General features: G+C 47.3%; 3 protein-coding genes across 3 annotated transcripts in view; 2 read left to right on the forward strand and 1 right to left on the reverse strand.

Moving 5' to 3' along the window:
- Positions 1-22478, reverse strand: part of Aldh3a1 (aldehyde dehydrogenase 3 family member A1) — a 56992-nt gene that overhangs the window by 8315 nt on the left and 26199 nt on the right. Inside the window, 1 exon segment of the mRNA XM_010618162.2 lies at positions 11251-11399. The gene's annotated coding sequence lies outside the window, so the exon portion shown is untranslated.
- Positions 8665-11903, forward strand: LOC104858055. Its single transcript, XM_010618164.2, has 4 exons — positions 8665-9053; positions 10470-10588; positions 11264-11379; positions 11611-11903. Exons 1-4 carry the CDS (start codon positions 8790-8792, stop codon positions 11901-11903), a joined length of 792 nt encoding a protein of 263 aa, XP_010616466.1. The 5' UTR covers positions 8665-8789.
- Positions 19910-21445, forward strand: LOC104858071 (myosin-binding protein H-like). Its single transcript, XM_010618179.1, has 3 exons — positions 19910-20240; positions 20845-20972; positions 21195-21445. The coding sequence occupies exons 1-3, from the start codon at positions 20221-20223 to the stop codon at positions 21443-21445; spliced, it is 399 nt and encodes a 132-aa protein (XP_010616481.1). The 5' UTR covers positions 19910-20220.

A 22478-nucleotide genomic window follows, 5' to 3' on the forward strand; every position in this document is an offset into this window, starting at 1 on the left:
AGGGGTCATATTTAAGGATGCTTCCTCCCACCCACTTGGCCCTCTTGGAGCCCCTGCCCAGGGAGTTTATGTGACAAGGAAAAAACAATATGCAAATATGGGGTGTAGTATAATGTGTACCTCTGCTCCCTGCAGTTGGAGTTTGGAGGATTAGGTCTTGGATTGTTTGTTTTTGTTTTATTCTGAAATGCAAAATGTGTCTGTGAAAGCTTGGGCTGGGCTCCCATCCAATCCCCAAAGGGAGTTCTGTGCTTTCCCCCTTACTAATTCAGCCTGGTGTGGACTTCTTCCAAATTTCCCAAGATGCTGTTTACCAGATGCTGTTCTCCCAGTTCCCTCTTATGTAAGGTCCACAGTGGATGAGCCAGGACTCATGGTTGCGTGCCCACAGTGCTCCCAAAATGCACCCCCAGGGCTCAGTAGTAGAGCACTTGCCTAGCTTGTGGGAGGACCTGGGCTTGATCCCTCCCACTACCAAAAAAAAAAAAAAAAAAAAAAAAAAAAAAAAGCTTCTTTGTAGCATAGTTTGGGTTGTAATAGAAAGTCTTGCAGATGCCCATTCCTTAGATTACTGGCCCTGAAAATCCATTCCTAACGCCTCATACTGGCCTGGGCTTTCTCTTCTTCCTGAACCACTGTTATTGCCACCTGCTTGCTCTGTCATACCTTTTCCAAGTGGCTAACAGGAACATTTAAGCAGTGAAGGCCTGAGAATGTTTTCCCACAGATTCACATCCCTCACTGGCTTCCAGCCCTAGTTTAGGATATTTTCAATTTATAATGAAGTTACTGAGATACATCATAAGCGAGGTTTGAGGTAAGTTAGAAGAGCCCCTTGATGTTAGGATAAATAAAGAGAAAGCCTCTGAAGAGATCTCCAGCCTCCCTCCAGAACCTTAAAGTTGCCAGTAGGAAAATGCACACATAGTGCCTTTACAAGCAGATACAGGCTGTCTGTGAGCGCGTGCTGGAAACACTTGGGAATTTCCCAAATTCCAGCCAACATAAAATGCTGGCAAGGACAGCTTTGGCAGGAGACCCTATAAGTGGAAACTTGCTTATCACTTATTTGGAGAAAGCACATGAGTAGAAAGAGAAGCCAGCACTGACAGGACCCCTCACAGAGCTGTGACTGAGCAGGCTGCCACCTTCCCCTTCCCTATATCAGGGGCTGATGTCTCTGGAGATTGATGGAGTGTGGCAGCTCCCATCTCACACCTGTCAAACTTTCTTCCAACACTCTGCCTTCCCCAGGCACTAGAAGACAGAGAGAAGGGATTTTGGTACCCTGGACTCCTCAGCTAGTCTTGTTATAGTAAAAGACACAGAAGTGTTGGTGAAAGCCTGGAGAATTTGCAACTCTTGCCTTTCTATGAGGAGTGTAAAATGATGCAGCATCTTTGGAAAACAGTGTGGCAGTTCCTCAAAGGGTTTTATATATGACTGGATGACCTACCGGTTTTATTACTAAGCTTGGATACAGGAGAGATGAGAACATGTGTCCACAAAAAACCGATAAATTAATGTTCACAGCGGTACTTTTCATCATTCCCTCAGAATGGAAATGCTTCAAATGTCCATCAGCTAATAAATAGACAAATAAAATGTGGCATATCCTACAATAGATGATTATCCAGCCATAAAAAGGAAGGAAAGGCAACACATGAATGAACCTCAAAAACATAAATACTAAGTGAAAGAAGCCGGCCACAGCGATTCACATATTGCATGGTTCCACTTACATAAAATGTCCAGAAAAGGCTAATTCATAGAGACAGGAAGTAGATTAGTGGTTTCCAGACCCTGGAAAAACATTGGAGGCAGGAACGGGCAGTGCAGGCAAGAATGGGTGTGGAGTTCTTCTAGGTCAGTGATAGAGAAACTTTTAGAACTTTCAGTGATAACAGAGGGCTGGCTGTCGCACGCATGCGATAGGTTTGCCACACTGTTGTAGGGAGACAAAAATGTTTACATAATAGACTCTAGTGGGTGCTGCTCAAAAAATAACTTAAAAATTTTTAACTGTACACTTTAAACAGATGAATGGTATGGCTTATCAATTATAAGTTCATAAGACTTTAATTTTTTTCGCTTAAATTTTTATTATTTTTATTTATTTATAATATACAATGGAACCCAGGGCCTTGCACGTGCTAGGCAAGTGCCGAAGCACTGAACCACGCCTCCATCCTAATTACTTTAGTATAATGTACTAATTATAATTTATGTAAATATTTTGTCTTTACAGATCATTCCCCATTCCTTAAGTGTGAGCTGTGCATATGATAGTGACACCCTTCCAGAAAGGACAGAACCAATGGGCACGGGGAGAGAGAAATTTGACAACCTCATCCAGGGACCATGGTCAATACCAACATTGAGGAGTCATCTTGCTTGTATGTATCCTTAGTGTGATAGGGTGGGAAGGGCACTTTGTCTCTGAGGTCTTCCTCTCCAAGCCCATAACCACAGTCCCATTGTGAGGGAAACGTCAGACGTCCAACTAAGACACATTCCACACAACACCTACTAGCACTCCTCAAAATTGTGAAGGTCATCAAAAACAAGGAAGGTCCTAGCCAAGAGAAGCGTACAGAAACATGACAGCTAAATGGAACTTGAGATCCTGGGTGGGATCCTGGGACATACAGGAACTCTGCTCTCACTGCAACTTTTCTATAGAACTAAAGTGATTCTAAAATAGTTATTTCTTAGTAAGTATTGAACCCAGGGACTAAGCCCATGCTCTATCACACAAGTACATCTCAGCCCCTAAATGGTTTATTTTTAAACAAATACAATATAGTATAATACCAGATAATCTCATACATGCAGCCTGTCACTGACTGAAATGTAGTATGGCGCATGTCAGTAGGTCTTTGCCTCTAGAGAAGACACTTCAACTGGGTATATCCTCCTTCTTCTGGCCTAGCCTTCCTCTCAGTAACTCCAGTGCTTCCCATTGCCATTTTGCTCTTCCCACTACCTGGGGGACCAGCCCTGCCTTGCATGCCCACAGGGTCACCTCACCACCCAGCCCTCTGGTAGCTGGCTGGGGGTCCTCTGCAGGTAACTGCCAGACAAGACAGAAGTAGTGGAGCTTGCTGACCTAGAAGTCTGACTTCCAGGGCTTGGTTTGATGAGGTGTGGGGCACTGAACTTGGCTTCATTCAGCTTCATATCACTCCTGAGCTAGAGTGGACCCCTCCAGAGCCCTCTCTAATGCCTAAAGTCAGTGGGCTGCTTCTGGCCAACAACTCTCTAATGGCCAATAATGGACTACAAAAGGACATTATTTTTTTATCAGTCAACTAGAGTCATCCCTACATGACCTCTGGGGATTGGTCCCAGGACTTCCTGAGGACACCAAAACCCATCAGTGCCTCAACTCCCAAAAATAAATGGTATAGTATTTGCATATCATCCACCTACATCCTCCCATATACTTTAAGTCACCCTTAGATCACTTATAACACTCAACACAATGCAAATGTTGTGTCAGTAGCTGTTAAACTACATTGTTTAGAGAATAAGCAACAAGAAAATAATCTGCAGATGCAATTTCTTTACAAATATTTTCCACCTGAGTCTGGTTGAACTTGTGGTTGCAGAACTTGAGCCTATGGATGGTGGAGTGTGGTGGGGGCTGATGGCAAGATTGGCCTGGTGAGGCATCGTCCACCCAGCCACACCTTCTGGGGAAGTTCAGAGAAGGAGTCCTTGGGCCTTTCTATCTTTCATCTGCTGCCAGCTGCCGTGCTTTGGGTCAGAGAAGCAGTGAGATTACAGCCTGAGGAAGTGAGAAAGAACAAGGGTATTCCTTCCTCAAGGGTGCTGCAGAGGTTCTCAGTCCTCACCTCATCCTCAGACTTTTCCACTTTCAGGGAGTCGTGGCTGAGTAAGGACAAAGAACAGCCCGGGGGGCATTTAACATAGTAGAGGGCTGGAAGTGGCATTGCCAGGGCTGCCCAGCCTAAACCGCCCTGCTGGGCAGGGTGCAGCAAAGTGCAAGTCATGCTGAGTTAGGCCCTGGCCACTTGGCAGCGGGAATGCCTGACTCACCCAACATGCCTGGGCCAGGCAACTGACCCTGCTGCAGGGTCCCCTGCAGACCAGCCCAATCTCCCAGAGGAGGCACAACTGGGGACGCTACAGGGACATGCCAGGCAGGCACACCAGGCCATGCTTTATTTGTCATTAGTGCTCTCCCTGGTCGTAACAAACATAACCGATGCACTTTTATCACCTGTGAAATATAATACTTACTCCAAAATACCACAACTTCAAATTTTATTTCTTGGTGAGATTCACACAAATATAGTTTTATGAACACACTTTAATGTGATAAACATGTTTTAGCTCATTCTTGCTTTGGCTCAGCATCTTGTAAATAGGCTATTAGGTTTTTTTTCCTATGATTGCCTCAATTATTATATAATGTACAGAAAACAAAAACACACACGACACATTGGAAATTGTCACTTTGTTAAAGAGGAGGTCTTTTTCTCACAATGGTCAGCAATTGCCACTATGTGCAGTGCACAGACGCTATGGTTTGGGAGTGTCGTGGAAGGGCCTGTATAGCAAAGTCTTGGTCTCCAGCTTCTAGTGCTAACTGGAGATGTTGGAACCTTTATGAGGTGGGAGGAAATTAGGTCCCTGAGGGCGCAACCTTGAAGGGTCTATTGTGACCCCAATCCTTCTTGTCTGCTTTTTTTTCTTCTCATTTGCTTTTGCTTCCTGGCTGCCATGATATAAGCAGCTTCCCCTGCTATATTCTCACCATATTCTCTGATTTTCTAAAAAGGATTTAAAAATTTACTTTGAGTCCATCAATAATTTATGTTCTATATAAGGTAAGATGGAAGTCCAGGTTTATTATCTTGCAAATAGCCAGTGGTGCCTATAAGGTCAGACTGAGGCACAATTGAGACCACTGAGGTAGGCAAAGTCTAAACAACATGCGATGAGTTTACTGATGTCTGGGTGCACATGGGCCAAGGGCGAGGCCATTGGCACAGAAAGGAGGATGTTTGTGGTTATATGGGGGCATTTTAGGTAAGGGAGGGGGAACTGCTCAAGAGCATGGGAAACAGGTGATGGGCCTGGGGCTGGCTGATAAACACGGCAGGGGTGAGAGGAGCAGGGTGGCTGCTGGCTTCTTGTTTTCTCTGCACTCCTCTGGATGTGAGTAGCGGGTCTGCTTGGGCAGGGGTCCAACTTGGGGGTGCCTGTCAGTGCCCACATGATTTAGTAACACTGCCATGTCCAAGACTTCACCATGTGGGACTGGGGATTTAGCTCAGTGGTTCCACCACCTGTGCGGCAAGCATAAGGGCCCAAGTTTGATTCCCGGTACCAAAACAAAACAAAACAAGTCTTAATTGTGTGTCAGGAACTTTCGACAGCTCTCTGCATGTAATAACTCACTTAATTCTCATAAGCACCCAAGATATAGGAATATTATCATGTCCATTTTGTAGATAAGGAATTGAAGCACAGGTAGGCTAAGTGACTGGCCCATGGCCACAGAGCCATTAAGTGACAGAAACAAATTTCATCCAGTGAATTTCACCTGAGGTCCCCTTTAGGAGATGCTAGAGAATTCACTTCCTCCAGATCTTCAGACTTATTGCTAGAGAATTGAATATATTTTCTTCAGGATTCTTTTAATTCTCCTAGACCTGTATTTATGTTTCATTTCTCCTTTCTCCTTCCTTGTTGTGTACAGTGTCTATTCGTCCCCTTTTCCTTTACCAGGGAAAGTTCAACTCAGGATGAGCTCAACTTTTTGTTTGCAAAAAGCAATCCATGGGAAGGATTGCCCATCTTTCTATAGTAAATATAAATATAAGAATAAATTTATCCCAGTCTGTATACAACTCTAAGAGCAACCGATCAACTGGCCTCTGCGATTGCTACAGGTGATTCGTACCAAGGCATTGCCAGTAGTTATGGTGTTCGATGTGAAACCAGGAAGAACAGCTGTAGGTACAGTACCTTGGTCTTTAACTACACCACACCTGGCCCAGTAGCATTCATGGAACTTCCAGCTTGCATGAGTGCATGGGTCTTTGGATTGATGTGCCCACTCCAGACCCCAGTTTCAGGTCTAGAGCCCAATGACAAACCTCCTCGTGGTGAGTAGAAAAGAGTTATTCAATCATTGCCCCTTCCCTAGCCTGGCCACAGACAAGGTGGATGTGAGCTCTGGACTGGTTTTACAACATTGCATCTAGGCTTTTCTGGTGTTCCCCTTTCTATACCTGTTTGCCTCAGTGAACATTATATTTCTCCTATCATGTACATAAAATCTGCTTGGTTTTATTTTATTTTATATTTATTTATTTATTTATTTTTGGTACCAGGGATCAAACTTGGGACCTTGCACTTGCAAGGCAGGCGGCAGCACCACTAAGATAAATCCCCAGCCCTAAAAGTACTCTATTGTTATTATTGGGGGTTTTTGTTTGTTTGTTTTTGGTACTGCGGATCAAACTCGGGTCCTTGTGCTTGGGAGGCAGGCGGTGGCACCACTGAGCTAAATCCCTTCCCTGCTTGTTTTATATCTGCCTGTGTTCATGAGTCTTCTTTGCTCTTGGACTCAACTACGGTGGGGAATTGACATTTTCAGGTGGTGATGTGCTGAGCCAGACTTTCTGCAAATTTACTGTGTCCTAGGGAAGAGCATGTGAAGCAGCCATGTTCTCGACAGTCTATGGAAATCAACTGAAGGAGAACTCAATAAACTCTGCCCGTGCTGGACTACACTTTCTGTATGGGACTGATAGAATTTGCTTGGAGCTCAATAGAGTGTCTCACTTTTTAGAAGTTTGTACTAAAACAAAATAGATCCCAAATGAGCTGTATATAATTATAATATAGAATTAGATAAGTTTTTATATATTATGCATATTTCCATAAAACCATTAACACAGTAAAGAAAGTGGACAAATCTGTCACTCTCAAAAGTTTACCCATCACCCTTGCTGCCATCCCAAGATTTTCTATCCTGCCCCACCACATTCTGGATCAAAGACTGCCCTGCCTTCTGTCACACATATATGTTGTTGTTTTGTTATATGTCGGTCTAGAAATGTATACCAATGAGTGCGTACAATGTGGTCTCTCTGTCTGGCTTCTTACACCAAGGATAATCATTCTCAGGTTGATCTATAGGCTATTACTGTGATTTGCTGAGTGAAATCCCATTATGTTACTATACAGTTTGTTTATTCATTCAGCTCTTGGTTAATGTTCACATTTCAGTTTTCAGATATTGAAAACAAAGCTGATACAAACATGCTTCTAAATGACTGTGAACGTATAGAGGATTGGATGGGCTGAATCACAAGGTAGTTAAATGTGTTACTCTTAAATCAACTACCAAGATGCTTTCTGAAGTGATTGTACCACTATTAAGGCAGCAGAGTCTTGATTCCTACATTTTCTTTCAAAGGCCTGGTATGGCAGGCTTTTTAATTTTTGCTCTTTAAAATGTATGGTTTGATATCGCTTTGTGGAATGGATATTTACTTAGCTGATAACTGATTATGATGAGCAAATTTTCATGTTGTTATGTGAAGTCCAGATGTGTTCCATGGTGAAATGTCTTTTCAAGTCCTGTTGCCTAAGCTTGCGATCTTTAAAAACTTTCTAATTGTTGACTTTCAGAATTTTGTATATGGTATAGAGTGAAAGTTTCCTTACATGTATGACTTGAAAATATTTTATCCCAATCTGTGTCTTATATTTTCATTCTCATAACACTGTTTTTCAAGGCACAATTCTTAATTTTCATGAAACCTATTTCATCATTTTTTATTTCTTTATAAATATTGTACATGACACTGCCTTTAGGACATTCCCATCTAAGCCATGAAAACCATGCAGAAGTCACCAGCCACGGAATGAGGATGAGCCAGGTGCCCAGAGCATTTAGAACAGCAACAAGTGCTTGTGGGCCTCATAGGGAAGCCAGGCTGGGCCCTGTTCCCTGTGATTGTCATCAGAATTGGGGTGATGATCTCTAGGGCCTGACAAAGCCCTCACCGTGCAGTAACCTTCTACCACCAACTCCTATCGGTCCTCATATTGTCGCACTACGGGGTACTACAGTTTGTGATTGAGTTAAATATCTAGGTATAAATAAGTAGTCATTGATATGCACCTGAAAGTTAAAACTGCTGTGAATCGGGCCGGGAATTTAACATAGTGGTTCCACCACCCGCCTCGCAACTGCAAGGTCCTGAGTTCGATCCTGGCTACAAAAAAAAAAAAACTGGCTGTGAATCCCCCACTCCTATAAATGCAGGGGTTAACATCTGAAATTTTTATAACCTTTGAGGAAAACTATTATGGAAATATTTAGAACATCTCCATGTCCCTTATTGGAATTGAAGTGAAATAAACCCATAATAAACATCATCCTAAATATAAAAGCAATGACACTGAGCACTACATCTTCAGAGAAACTTGACTCTTTGGATGGAAAAACACATTTCACACTGTGCCTGCCACATTGAAGCATCATATTTGCTGCATAAAAACTTCAAAGTATAACAAAGTTCAAAATCATAGCTTGCTATTTCTAAGGAGTACACAGATTTACACCACTATGAAAAGAAGGGGAGGCTTTTTATCAGGAAGGGGCTGTTTATCTGAGGGTGGGCTCAGCTATGGACCCCATCATGTGACCTCACTTCCTTGGCGATGGGTCCAAACAGAACTTGGAACCCTGCACTCAACTGCCTCCCCGGTCACTTGGCTGAGGACAGTTAGCAGCGAACATGCTGTGCTGCTTTCCCAGACCTCAAGGCCGCAGGCCCAGGACCCCACGAAAAGAAAACACTTGGCAACGAGTGAGAGGATGGTTCACTTGCCCCAGATGCCTCAGGACACTATCCAGAAACTGCCCAAACACTATGGGCAGCACAGGGCAGGACCCCAAGTGCCCAGAGGCGAGAGGAAGCCCAGGACAGGTGTCCCCAGGCTCAACCCTTAGCCGCTCGAAGTCACTGAGTCCAGGACAGGTCCATGGATGGGACACTACTGTGAGTCCTCTGTACAACTTCCTTCCATCCTCAGTGTGTTGTGTGGGACCAGAAGGGATGGGGTCCCAAGCACAGTCCTCCCGGATGGGAGGAGGCATGAGGGGCTGTGAGCCCAGGGTTCTGTCACATTCCCACCCTGGGCATGGCTGGGAGGAGGAGAAAGGCAGGGCCCGAGTGTTGGTCCCCAGCCTGATGGCCATCTGCTGTCCTGCTGAGGCAGAGCCTGTGACAGCCTGTGAAATGGCTGTCTGCTGTTTGGAGAGTACAGGATGTTTGGGGCAAAAAGAATACAAACCATAGTCTAGCACAGCCTCATGTTTCCCAGCCTGGGAACTGCTGGGCACTTTCCCAAAAACACTGTACAGGGGACACTGGCCTGGACCTGGTCACTAGGAGCCTGTATGTCGTGTTCTTGCACCAGGCCTTGGGGCCCCACAATAACAACGGAGTCCAACGTGGGTGCAGGGTGTGTGTGTGAGCAGAGGGGACTCTGTACTGTGAGCAGAGAAGGACTGAGAGGACCTTCAGAGCCAGACAGCAACTTCAGCCCCTCCTTCCAGGACTTAGTAAACAGTGGAACCAGCGTCCTGATCCCAAAAGACCGGGATTGATGTCCTCATCCTCAACATCCTCTCTGCTCAGCCACCCTCTTGGCCAGGTGCAAGGTTCCCATCCACACACTGGTGAGAGCATCAGAATAGGGACAGGGACACTAAGTCACTTCACTTCCTGGCATCATTTCATTGTGCCATTTGACCTCACTGTAAATCCTGGGCCCAGGAGTCCATGCGTCACTGCCCCAACTGTCCTTCCCCCGTCTCCAGCTCTTACACATCATCCCATCAGCAGCTGAGCTTGCCCAACACATCAGGCCATGCTACTCTGTCCTCTCCCTGGCACTTGCTGTCTCACAGCACTGATGCAGGCCCTGCAGGTCCCAGGATGGAGTCCTCCTGGGCTCAGTGACATTGTTTCAGGGAAACAGTGAGTACAGTTACTCTGCCTTAAGGCTAAGGAAGCCAGACCTGATTCTTTCCTGGGGACTTTTCATCAGAAACCAGGGGAACATCCTGAGTGACCTCATAAATGATGGGACCACCCAGGATGAACCTCTGTTTTCTCATCTCTGCAAGGAGTGGTTGTCTGAGTACAATTAGGCTGTTGCTCTTCATGCCTGGAGTTCCATACAGCCTGTGCACAGCTAATGAGCTCATCTGATAATGCTAGTATTAGCAGGTGTTTCTTTGGAAATGTAATTTTTAATGCATTAACCGGTTTTCTGCTGGATCCCTTCTGAGCCCCCTCTAGAATGAGCCTCTCAGGACCATGTGGGGTGTGGTCTTTCTTTACACTCAAATCCTCCTGAGGCTGAATAGGGGAACATTAATTCCAAGACTCTCTACTGTCTCATCACAGATGGGAACCCAGTACACAGAGAGCCTGGCGGAGCTCTGCACAGTGAGCACAGTGCAGGCAGGGCCGCCCCACACCATGATGGAGCTCCTGGAGCAGGACTTTCCGGAGAGGAAGAGCAGGTGGGTATCAGCAGTCCATGAATACGCATGAAGAGACACTGGGTGCAGACACTTTTCTAGTTGTTGGCCATGATCCTATAGGCATAGCAGATGCCATCACTGCCCTTTTGGTTTGAAGGTTGGGGGCCATAAAGTCACCCTGGGCAACAGTACAGTTATTCCGCACATGAAGCAAGATTTGCCCCTTTCCTGGCCTCCACAGATGTGGATAAAAGCTGTGTAATTGTGACCAGAAAAGACACAGAGAATGTGGCAACACATGGCTGCATGGGTTAGAGACTCAGCTCTCACTCCTACTTACAGATGCCTACTGACCCTGCTCTTCTCACATATTTATGCAGCAGCCCTGTGCCCTTGAGTGCAAGGACACAGCAGATCCCAATTCCTGTCCTCAGGAGCTGAGCTGCCGGTGGGGAAAGGCAAAGGTCAGGCTTCCCTGAAGAAACACAGGTGTCACAACACAACACAACACAAGGACAGCCTCCCACGGAGCCTTCTGTCAGCCTCTCAGGGCTGCCTGGGACCACACTGTCCCATTGGGGGTTGAGAATTGGTGTGGCTGGACACTGGAGATTGGGCAAGAGGCCCACATGTCCATACTGGCAGGTGGCCGGGACAGGTACTATGGGAAGAAAGCCCAGACCTCTCACGCTGCTACCTACCTGTCTTCCCCAGGTCCACCTCTTCTGTCTTTGATTCCTCACCGGAGCTGATATCCCAGGCGAATCCCCAGGATGAGCTTGTCCTGAACCAGCTGGAGCCTCCTGAGCCTGCTGAGGCAGAGCCCCACGGTGAGGACTGTGGTGTGGGCCTGTGGGGAGGAGATGGGCCTTGAAACACTGCAAGGCTTTGAGCTGCCCAGGAACACTGAGACACTGGGCAGTCAGTGTGGGGATGCCGGCTGGGAGGACTTCCTGGGGCTGTGTTGGTGCACACAGATGTCTCTCACAGGCAGAGGGTTTTGCCTGGGAAGAAACAAGAACAGTCGGTGATCTTTTCTCCTCTTTCAACTGCCCTGCCAGCTCCGGCCCACACTGACGTCCCACCTGCTGAACTCGTGCCAGCTCCACCTGCAGCTCCCGTGGCAGCTCTGGCCCCACAGCAGGAGCCAGCACCTGGAAGCCCTGCTCCACCAGGAACACAGCTGCAACTTCTGGCTCCATGGCAGGTGTCCTCTCTTCAGATCTACCTGGACCCAGCTCTTCACCCCTATCTGCAATCTCTCTCTCCTACAGATTTACTTATCCTTTTATTCATTGCTGCCCTTATTTCCCAGAGACAGAGCAATGATGGAATTCCTTTAAATAAACTTTAAGGTTTTAGTCTTGTTTGAAATGATCAACCTCCTGCATTTTCAGTGCATTCTCGGTCTTTTGCAATGTTGTGTAACCTTCACCACACTCCCCTTCCAAGACATTTTCCTAAATTCAACACCCAAAGATATTTCCTCTTCTTTCCCCTGCTCCTAGATCCACTCATCTTATATCCTTATAATTTACCTATTGTACATTTGTCACAACTCTGCAATTGTATTGGTCTTCGGCCAAAGAATCTTGGAAGCTACTGTTCAATCTTGCTTATTGGAGGAAGGGGAAATCCTAGATAGATTCCCATGATTTATCATCACACAGGAAGATATGCAGTATTTTTCAGGCAAGAGGTAACTCTTACAGTAAAATACAGAAAGCACCATAAGGGAATCATAAAAGTAAAGACACCGAGATAGTTATGGTGCACAGAACAGTGCTGTCCCCTGGGTGCTCCTCCTTTGTGTCTTTCTCCTTGGGTTCATTCGTACACGTCTCAGCCGTGGGATGGGGAGTCTGCAGAGCACAGCTCTCCTGTCCTCTGCTGTCTGCCCTGGGGACATGGCCCAGTCATCCCCCTTCCCTTACCATTTGCAGTGCCTACATTGGGCCAGTTGTGTCAGCAACTTCTGCTCTAGACTCTTTGCAAATTTTCACACCCATAGCAGAGCTGATGGAAACACCTGCATCTCTCAAGTTCCGTTTGAAAGATGGAATCCTAGCAGGAAGATTCTGGGTCACAGTCACAGAAGCAGTGTTAGAGGCATGGTCATGTCCTTGGGGTCTGCAGGGCTCATGGGGCAGAACACACACAACCTGGGATACAGAATTGCTGCTGACCTCTGGGAAATGCAGCTGTGTACCCTGCCTGGCGGATACATGGGAGCCAACCACCCCGGCTGTCACATCTCTTAGGACAGAGGAACAGGACAACACATCCCCAGCTCTCCTTATTTGGAGATGGGTGGTCAGTCCCTAGATATTGATTACATTTCATTTTAAAATCAGAAATTTCAGAGCATTCTGGAACCATGGACTGAAGTTTCTTAGGGGAAATTGCTCCAATCTTGCCCTGTCAACACTGCAGACTCCGCTTGATTTAGTCATTTTACAAGTTACAAAATTTTGTCTCACTATGGGACATCTGAGAATGGACCATCTCATTGAGCTGCATTACAAGGCATTTCAATTTTTAAAGTTTCAACACTAAATCTCACTATGTAATGAAACTGCCCAGTCTGAATGTGTGATCCTCTTGCCTCAGCCTCCCAGAGTCCTGGGACTACAGAGACTCCACATCTCAACCAGCTTCACTAAGCATTTTTGAGAAACAAATTCCAAAATCTACTCGGGAGCCATGACCGACAACCCTTAGACCTTGGTTAAATTTGGTATCTCTGTCATGAGACGTGGACTGCAGGGCAGGGGTCGTCTCCTTGAGAGCTCCACAACTCACTGCACTTGTGCCGTTCCAGGGACACCCAGCAGGTGATGCAACTAGGTGGCCTTCAGCAAAGTCAAGGATGCCAGCCTCATGGGGGTATCCCAGAGACATAGGAGGAGGTTAGATCTGAGGTGGAATAAGGGAGGAGAAAAGGAAAAAAGAGAAAAGGACCAGAAAAGGGGACCGAATTAGGCAATGGCTGCCATGTGCGCATGACAATTTCCACAGATCTTTGATAGCTACACTTCCAGACGGAGCTGGGCTTCATGATGGTAATGTCTGGGGCAGGACCTGGGTCTCAATACCAGCAACCTTGAGAACAGCCTGTGTTTGACACAGCCCAAGAGCACCAGGGAGGGCCCAACTTCCATTCTAGACATTAAATGCATCAACTCCCCACTATGCGTGCAATCATTACGCACCACAAACATGTACTAATACAAATAATTTGGCAGATAAACAAAATTTTAGAAAAGAAATGAAGTTCTAACCCATGGAAAAAATGTGCAAAGATAAGCAAAACCCTTCCCAGATATGAGACGCTCTACCTAGGAGGCCAGGGGTCCTTCAGGCAGATGCAAGTCAGCCAAACAAAGAAATAGATGCCCTGAAGCCAAGATCACGTCACTCTCATTACTGTGGCTAAACTGCTGTAATAGGAACACATCCTTTCCTACTACTTTGCTCTATGCACTGCCTAATGTAAACACGTAGAGAGCTCACTGTGTGCTGTAAGCACAATAAACCCAGAAACAGCTCCCGTGGGGAGAAGAGTGAATCCTGGCGAAGCCTGAGTCATAGAACAGCAAGTGAGAACCAAAGTCAAGTAAATCTGAAGGAGTCCTCAGTCTCCCTCCCAACCCCTGCCTTTGTACAGCTGCTGCTCAGGCTCCTGAGGCCTCCGTCTAGCAACATGACCAAAACTTCTGTCTCTGCTCTGACTTCAGGATACAGGCTCACTGGTGGGCCTAAAACAGACAATTGAAGAAGCCCCTCAGCTCCTCCTGAACTGCTGTCTGCAAGAAAAGGCCCTCCTTTTTTTTTCAACCCACATATCTTTCCCAAGGAGCTCTGAAGACTGAGCAGCTCTGAAGAGGTCTGGTGGAGATGGTCAGCAGGCTCTTCCAACCCCTTTATCTCACACTGTCAATTACACAGACCTTCTCAGTAAATGGTTGTGTGGGGGAAACAGGTGGGAAAAAGTGACAGCTGACTGAGCGGAACCCTGCTTTATACCTCAAGAATCAAACTACAGTGTGGTTGAGAAGGAAGAGCCAGGGCAACTCGCAGCACTCCACAGCCTCTCAGAACACAGCTGGTTCCCATGCAGGTCAAACAGACACTTGCCTCACCCACCACACTCACCTTCACAGCCTCCCTGGACTCCTGGGCCCTGGGCACTAGGCAGTGTGGCCCTGGCTCCAGTGGCCATCCATGTGAGCAAATGGCCGAAAATGGGCAACTACCTGGGCATTAGCAGAATAAAGGAAGACAGCCAGGGGAGGGGATCCTGCAAGCATGAAAGGAATAAAGATACAGGGATGGATAAGGGGGTGAGGAAGAGGAAAGCAGAAAGGTCCAGGAAACCCATTGCATTACCCAATGGCTGTCACCTGCTGATGACATTCACCACACCTGCTGGGTGATGGCAGAGACCACCAGAGATTCTCAGACTTTGGGAGCTGCACATGTAGAGTATCCTCCACTTGGGATCCCTTCCCAGGGCCCAGGGCATTTTGAGGACAAGGAAAGGACTCAGTAGGGGAAGTGGGGGGGGGCAACAAAAGAAAGACTGATGGGGGGGTGTTGGGCAGGCAGCAGCAGGACACAGTGTTTCCCCACATGTCCCCTTGTTCTGCAAAGCACAACCAGTACCCCCTACCTCACCCTGACGGACACGCAGACACCCAGAGTCACTGGACCCACACATCAGAGAAGCGCTGCCCCCTGCTCCAGGGTTGCCCCAGAACCTTGCTCTCCCTGTAGCTTGGAGTGCTCAGCTCCAAAAGGGGGCCAAGAGTTTATGGGAAGCACCTTCTGGAGGGGTCCTGTTGGGCATGTGTTGTCACTGATTACCTAGAATTAATCCTGGGCCTCAGTGTACCATACCAGAACCCAGGCTAGGAAACACACCTGAGAATCACAAGGGGTCAGGGGGGCCAACATATTGACGTAAGTATCTGCACTCTGTGAAAGTGGGGCTGAGAGCACCGTTGCCTGGGTCTCCATTCAGGTAGTGACACCCATTGGCTTGGGTCTGGACAGCCTGCTGTGGAAGACAACGCCCAGTGCTTGGAGACCTGTGCTCTCCAGTTCCAGGTCAGAGCAGCACAGATCTTCAGTGATGGTGGGCACGGGGGTGGATTTGTTGGGCACTGAAGGTCTCTGTGTCCTGGGTGTGACTTGTCGCAGGGTAGTTGGTTAGCATAGCCTGAGAGAAGATGCTCCAAGGGACACTGATCAAGGACTACTGCCCAGCAATCCCAACCTAAGGGCTCCCCACAAGGAGACATTCTGCAATGTGGTTGCCTGCTGGCAGGAGGCAAGAGGATTGAGAACCTCACATGTGTAAATACCGAATAGTTTCGCTGGTGTGAAAAACTATAATAGTACATAAGATCTTGATGAGATAATTGACAATGCGAAATAGGAAGAAAAGGGCTAAAGGTGTAGGGAAAGTGGGAAGGGTAGGGGAAAGGTAATAAGGGAAAAGAAAAAATATGAGAAACTGAAAAAATGGAAATAAAGTGTTTGTAAATGGGGAGGGGAGGAGGGGGATGAAGGGAGGTCAGGGACAAGGGGAAAAAATGAGAACCAAGGCCTGTCATGTAAAGGTACAAGATACCAATAATGAATGTAGCTATACTGTATACCTAAAATGTACCAATAAACTCAATAAAAAAATGATTGAGAACCTGCACTTCCTGGGGTGGGGGAAAGAAAAAGCTGCTCTCTCATCACACTCTTTTAAGTTGTTTATTTATTTCAGATGATGTCCTCCTCAGAAGACCACAGGTATTGGTTTAAACCAGCCCAAACCACACAGCCTCTCCTATAAGTGAGCTAGAGTGAACACTGCTTGTAATAATTTCATCATGAACCAGGCACAGTTGTGCACTCCTGTAATTCCAATACTCTAGGAGGCTGAGACAGGAAGATGAAAAGTTCAAGCTCAGCCTGGATAATTTAGGGACTTAGAGAAACCCTTCATCAAAACAAAGAAAGAAAGAACAAGAAAAGAAGCTACATACACATTATGATGCTAACTTCTCTTCTCTACCCTGATGTGTTCTCACCCACCTTTGACCTTGTAATTTAGAAAGGAGCATGATCAGCAATGTGACCCTCATGCTCAGGCCTGTGCCTGCCTCAGGTGAGAACAACGTTTCTCAATATGGATGGAGTAAGTCTCCCAATATAACTGACATTGGTTTACAGTAACCTTGGGAGCACTCCTTGCCTGCTGCAAGTCACAAACCTTTCTTCGCTCTCCTGTCCCCTGGTGTTGCACATTGGCTTTGAACTCACCAAGTTGCAAACTGAATTCTGTTTATTTGCAAAGTTACATATCAAATCTGGAAACACAGAGGGGCTGGAGATAGGGTGGGCTACTGCGGGATTACAGTGATTGTCACAGCTAATGTTGGCTACAATCATACAACCATCCTGCCTCCTAAACTGAGGAAAATGAGGTACCAGTTGGGCATCTATCTGAACACCAACCAGACAACTGGCAGCCTGGATATATAAAGATTCAGGCAAGCCGGGCGTGGTGGCACACGCCTGTAATCCCAGCACTCTGGAGGCTGAGGCAGGAGGATCACTGTGAGTTCGAGACCAGCCTGGGCTACATAGTGAGTTCCAGGTCAGTCTCAACTACATAGTGAGACCCTGTCTCAAAATAAAAACAAAACAAATCAAGGATTCAGGCAGATATTCAGCCGGGTTGACTCTGCTCACAGTCATTTACTTGTGAGTCGTGGAGTCCCTTGGCCACCAATTCAGGAATTCAGTGCCTGTATTTCTGCTCTGGAAAAGCACAGAGCAGAAAATTCACCTGTCTCCCATTTCTGTGTCCTGAGATTGGAGGAACACAAAAGGCAGGTTCCTCAGGACATCTGTCAGGTCATTCCCACATACAGAGCTGCACAGCTTTAACAGCTCATTCAGCCAGGAGCCCACCGGGGGATGCATCCACTGATACGCATAGCACCGCATGATCTAAACACCTGCCAAACACATGAGACTCCGGGGCACATTCGTGAGCCACAGCACAACAAAATGGCACAGATTCTTGCTGTACATTTCGGTCTTTTATCAGTTTTTGTTAGTCTGTTCATCTTGATGTGGCCAATGATCAGGATGTAAGATCATGTTTTGTTTGGCTCTCTCTGAACCTGACCTGTGTCCAGACACACTTCCCACAAAGATCACCCTTTGCCCGCTTAACTGGCCTTGCTTTCTTTCTTGTTTTTACTTTTTCATTAATGTTATTGGTACCTTTTAGGTATAAAATATGTTGATATTCATTCTTGGGAGTTTGTACCTTTATGTAATCTATCTTAGTTCTTATTTTTTTTCCCCATTTCCTGCCTTCTCTTCAACCACTCCACCCCTCCCTTTTCACAGAGAGTTTATTTCTGGTTTTTCCTTTTCTCATATTCATTCCTTTCCTGTCCCCTGCCCATCCCACTTCCCCTGGTTTTTTTTGGACCTTTTTTTTTCCCATTTCCCATTATCTCTGATACATTTTGATCCTTGTTTACACTTTCAGTTTCTCACCCCAGAGAAATCATTCAGTATTTGACCCATTTGATTCACTTAAGAGTAGGCCTTAATATGCATCCATTTAGCTATAAAGGTCTCAAGTTTCACATCTTTTTTTTTTTCATTAAGGTTATTGGCTCATTTTAGGGATACAATATAGTTACGTTGACCTTTGGGAACTTGTAGCTCTACGTGGTGTATCTTGGTTCTTATTTTGTCACCATTCCTCACCCTCTAACCGTTACAAGACCTTTCTTTTGTAGCCCCAAAGATTCACGTGGAGGAGGGACCAGAAAACTTGCCCTGGACTGGGGAAGTAGCATTGGTGTGGGCTTTTGCCTAGGGCAATGCAGGCAGCAGGGGAAGGGGAAGTTTTTAGGATCCATCTTCATGGCCCTGGATACTGCAGGTACTGTACTGGTTGCTGTGGCCTTCAAGTCAGGAAGCAAAGCCCTGTCTTGGGTGGTGTTTTTTTTCCCCTCCTGGGTGCAGTTCCGGGACTGCCCACAGCGGAGGTTATGTTCTCTCCGCTGGGTTGGAGAACCTGGGGCCAGGAAGAGACGCACACAGGCCATTCTGGTCATCCCTTGTCACCAATCAGAAGTTACCGTGCTGCTATGAGCATCCTTCTTTCTGTAAGACCTGGTCCGTGGCAGGAACTCAAGGCACAAGTTCTGATAGGGGAAGGCATGGGGATCCTGACACATTCCCACCCTGGGCATGGCTGGGAGGAGGAGAAAGGCAGGACCCGAGTGTTGGTCCCCAGCCTCATTGTCATGTCCTGTCCTCCTGAGGCAGAAGCCTGTGGCAGGGCTGCTTGTTGTTTTGTGAGCACAAGGTTACCTGGAACAAAAACAGCACAAACTATAATCTAGGTCAAACTCGTGTTTCTCTGCCAACTGCTGGGCATTGACCCACAGAGCTGTATAGGACATCAGCGTGGAGCTGGTCACTGGGGGCCTGTGTGCCATGTGCCTGAACCAAACACTGAGCCCTCACAGTAACAGCAGATTCCAACTTAGGTGCAGGTTTTGTGCGTGAGCAGAAGTGATTCTGTACTGAGGGCCAGAGAACGACTGAGAGGACCTTCATCGCCAGATAAAACCTTCAGCACCTAGCTGCAGGGCTTGGGAAACAGTGGACACATCACCCTGCTCCCAAAGGAAACTGGGGTCCAGATCCTCCATCATCACATCCTCTCTGCTCAGCCACTCTCTTGTCCAGGTGCAAGGTTCCCATCCACACACTGGTGAGAGCATCAGAATAGGGACAGGGACACTAAGTCACTTCACTTCCTGGCATCATTTCATTGTGCCATTTGACCTCACTGTAAATCCTGGGCCCAGGAGTCCATGCGTCACTGCCCCAACTGTCCTTCCCCCGTCTCCAGCTCTTACACGTCATCCCATCAGCAGCGCTGAGCTTGCCCAACACATCAGGCCATGATACTCTGTCCTTTCTCTGGCTCTTGCTGTCTCACCGCAGCTATGCAGGCCCTGCAGGTCCCAGGATGAGGCCTAGCCAAGACTAAATGATGTTGTATGAAGGAGGCAGTGAACACAGCCACTTTGCCTTACAAGGCTAAGGAATCCCCGGACCTGATCCTTCCCTGGGGACTTTTCATCAGAGACATGAGAACATTCTGTGTGACCTCATAGATGACTGGACCACCCAGAATGAGCCTCTGTTTTCTCATCTCTATAGGGGAGGTTGTCTCAGGACTCATGGGCTGTTGTTCTTCATGCATGGGGTTATATACAACCTGGGCACAGCTAATGAGCTGCTCTGATAATGCTAGTATTTGTAGGTGTCCCTTCTGAAATTTAACTTTTAATATAAGAATTCCTTCTCTGCCTGGTCCCTATGTGCCCCCTCTGGCATGAGCCTCTGTGGACCATTTGGAGTGTGGTCCTTGCTTTAGCTTTGAACCCTCCTGAGAAGTCATGGGTGAGACACCAATTCCAAGTCTCTCCACTGTCCCAATCTCAACTGAGAGCCTGGCAGAGCTTTGCACAGTGAACACTTACAGGCAGGGCTACTGCACACCCTGATGGAGCCCCTGCAGCAGGACTTCCTGGATCAGAAGAGCAGGTTGGGACACATCAAGTGATACTATGTGCAGACACTTTTCTCAGTACGTACAGAAGATGCCATCACTGCCCTTTTGGGTTTCAATGCTGGGGGCCAGAAATTCAGCCTGGGCAGCAGAACAGGCATTGGTCACATTAAAGTAGGTTTTTCTCACACTCCTGGCCACCCTAGATGTGGATACAATCAGTGCAAAAGGTGGCCAGGGAAGGCAGAGAACTGGGGACCACATCCCTGCATGAGCTACAGACTCAACTCTCACTGCTACTCAGTCTCTTACTGACCACACACTTCTCAGACATTTATGGAGCAGCAGCCCTGTGCCCTCGAGTCCAAGGACCCAGCAGATCCCAATCCCTGTCTTCATGAAGCTGACCTGACAGTGTGCAGGGGTAGAGAGACACTGTGTCGGCTTCCCTGAAGGAGGAGGACATGTCACTAAATAAAGAGTGTCTTCCATGGATCTTTTGTCATCCTCTTAGGACTGCCGGGGATGACACTGTCTCTTTGGCAGTGGGGAACTGGTAGGGCTGGACACCGCACAGAGTGGGAAGCAGGTTCACATGTTCATACTGGTGGGTGCCCTGGGCAGGTGTTGTGGGAGGAATGGCCAGGCCTCTCACTCTGCAAAACCTGCCTGTCTTCTGCAGGTCCACCTCTTCTGTCCTTGACTCCTCACTGGAGCTGATCTCCCTGCTGGATTCCTGTCATGAACTTCTGGACCAGTTGGAGCCCCCTGAGGCCCCTGAGGCAGAGCCCCAGGGCAAAGAGAACTCTGGTATGGGCCTCTGAGGAGGAGATGGGCCTTGGACCATAGCAAGGCATCAAGATGCTGAGTGGCCCAGGAACACTGAGACACTGGGCAGTCAGTGTGGGGATGCAGCCTGGGAGGACTTCCTGGGGCTGTGTTGGTGCACACAGATGTCTCTGACAGGCAGAGAGTTTTGCCCTGGGAAGGAACATGGACAGTTGATGATCTTTTCTCCTCTTGCAACTGCAGGACCAGCTCCAGTCCACACTGAGGTCCCCCCTGGAGAACTCATGCCAGCTCCACCTGCAGCTCCCTCAGCAGCTCTGGCCCCACAGCAAGAGCCAGTACCTGGAAGCCCTGCTCCACCAGCTGCAGAGCTGGAACTCCTGGTGTCTCCACAGCTGGTGTCATCTCTTGAGCTCCACACCTGCCATTCCCCTCTCTTACAGATTTACTCATTATTGTTTGTATTGTTACCCTTATGTCCCAGAGTCAGGTGAATGAGAGAATTAATGTAAATAAAATTCAAGATTTTAGTCTTGTTCAAAATGATTAGTTTGGTGCATTCTCAATGCATTCTCAGTCATTCACCATACAGTGTAAGTTTCACCACTGTCCAGTTCCAAGACATTTTCCTCAATTCTGCACCAAAAGGCATTTCTTCCCCTTTCCCTTCCTGCTGGATCCCGGCCACCCCTCATCTTATATCCCCATAATTTAGCTATTCTACATCTTTCACAGCACTGCCATGACATTGGTCTTTGGCTAGAGAATCTTGGAAGCAACTGTTCCATCTTGCTTTGTCTAAGGAAGGGAAAATCCTACATAGATCCCAGTGATTTCTCGTCACATATTCAGTAGACTATCCACTTATTTTTGTCAGACAATAAATACCTATTTCAGTAAAGTATGGAAGGCAACGTTGGAGCATAATGAAAGAAGGGACACAGACACAGTCATCCTACACAGGAACAGGGTCCTCTCCCCTGGGAGCTTCTCCTTTGTGTCCTCTTCTTAGGTTCAGGTCTGCATCTCTCAGCACAGCTCTCCTGTCCTCTGCTGTCTGCCCTGGGCACATGGCCCAGTCCTCCTCTGTCCCTTACCATTTGCAGTGCCTACATTGGACCAGTTGTGTCAGCAACTTCTGCTCTAGACTCTTTCCCAATTTTCACACCCATAGCAGAGCTGAAGGAAACACCTGCATCTGTCAATGGCATTTAAAAAAATTTTTTGATACCAGGGCAGGACTTTGGGCTTGTGAGGCAGAGGCAGGGCCACTGACCTCCATCCCTGGCTGTCAGTGTCAGTTTTAAAGATGGATCCCTAGCAGTGAAGATTCTGGGTCACAGTCACAGAAGCAGCTGTAGTGATAGGTTTACATCCATGGGGTCTGCAGGGCCCCCATGGAGCAGAACACACAGTACCCAGGACACAAATTGCATGGAGACCTCTGAGAAATGCAGCTCTTGCAGCCTCTCCGGGGGATACATGAGGACCATCCATCCTGGTTGATGTTTGTGACATCTCTTAGGA

Source organism: Fukomys damarensis, unplaced genomic scaffold (genome assembly GCF_012274545.1).
Source record: "Fukomys damarensis isolate Sample0158 unplaced genomic scaffold, DMR_v1.0_HiC HiC_scaffold_13, whole genome shotgun sequence".
Lineage (NCBI taxonomy): Eukaryota > Metazoa > Chordata > Mammalia > Rodentia > Bathyergidae > Fukomys > Fukomys damarensis.

Excerpts from the sequence above, each read along its gene's own strand:
- LOC104858055 (XM_010618164.2), top strand. The coding sequence starts at position 8,790 with ATGCTGTGCTGCTTTCCCAGACCTCAAGGCCGCAGGCCCAGGACCCCA. Across the intron at positions 9,054-10,469 it reads TCCATGGATGGGACACTACT|ATGGGAACCCAGTACACAGA; the intron begins GTGAGTCCTCTG and ends GTCTCATCACAG. Across the intron at positions 10,589-11,263 it reads TTTCCGGAGAGGAAGAGCAG|GTCCACCTCTTCTGTCTTTG; the intron begins GTGGGTATCAGC and ends TGTCTTCCCCAG.
- LOC104858071 (XM_010618179.1), top strand. The coding sequence starts at position 20,221 with ATGTGCAGACACTTTTCTCA. Across the intron at positions 20,241-20,844 it reads ATGTGCAGACACTTTTCTCA|GTCCACCTCTTCTGTCCTTG; the intron begins GTACGTACAGAA and ends TGTCTTCTGCAG. Across the intron at positions 20,973-21,194 it reads CCAGGGCAAAGAGAACTCTG|GACCAGCTCCAGTCCACACT; the intron begins GTATGGGCCTCT and ends TTGCAACTGCAG.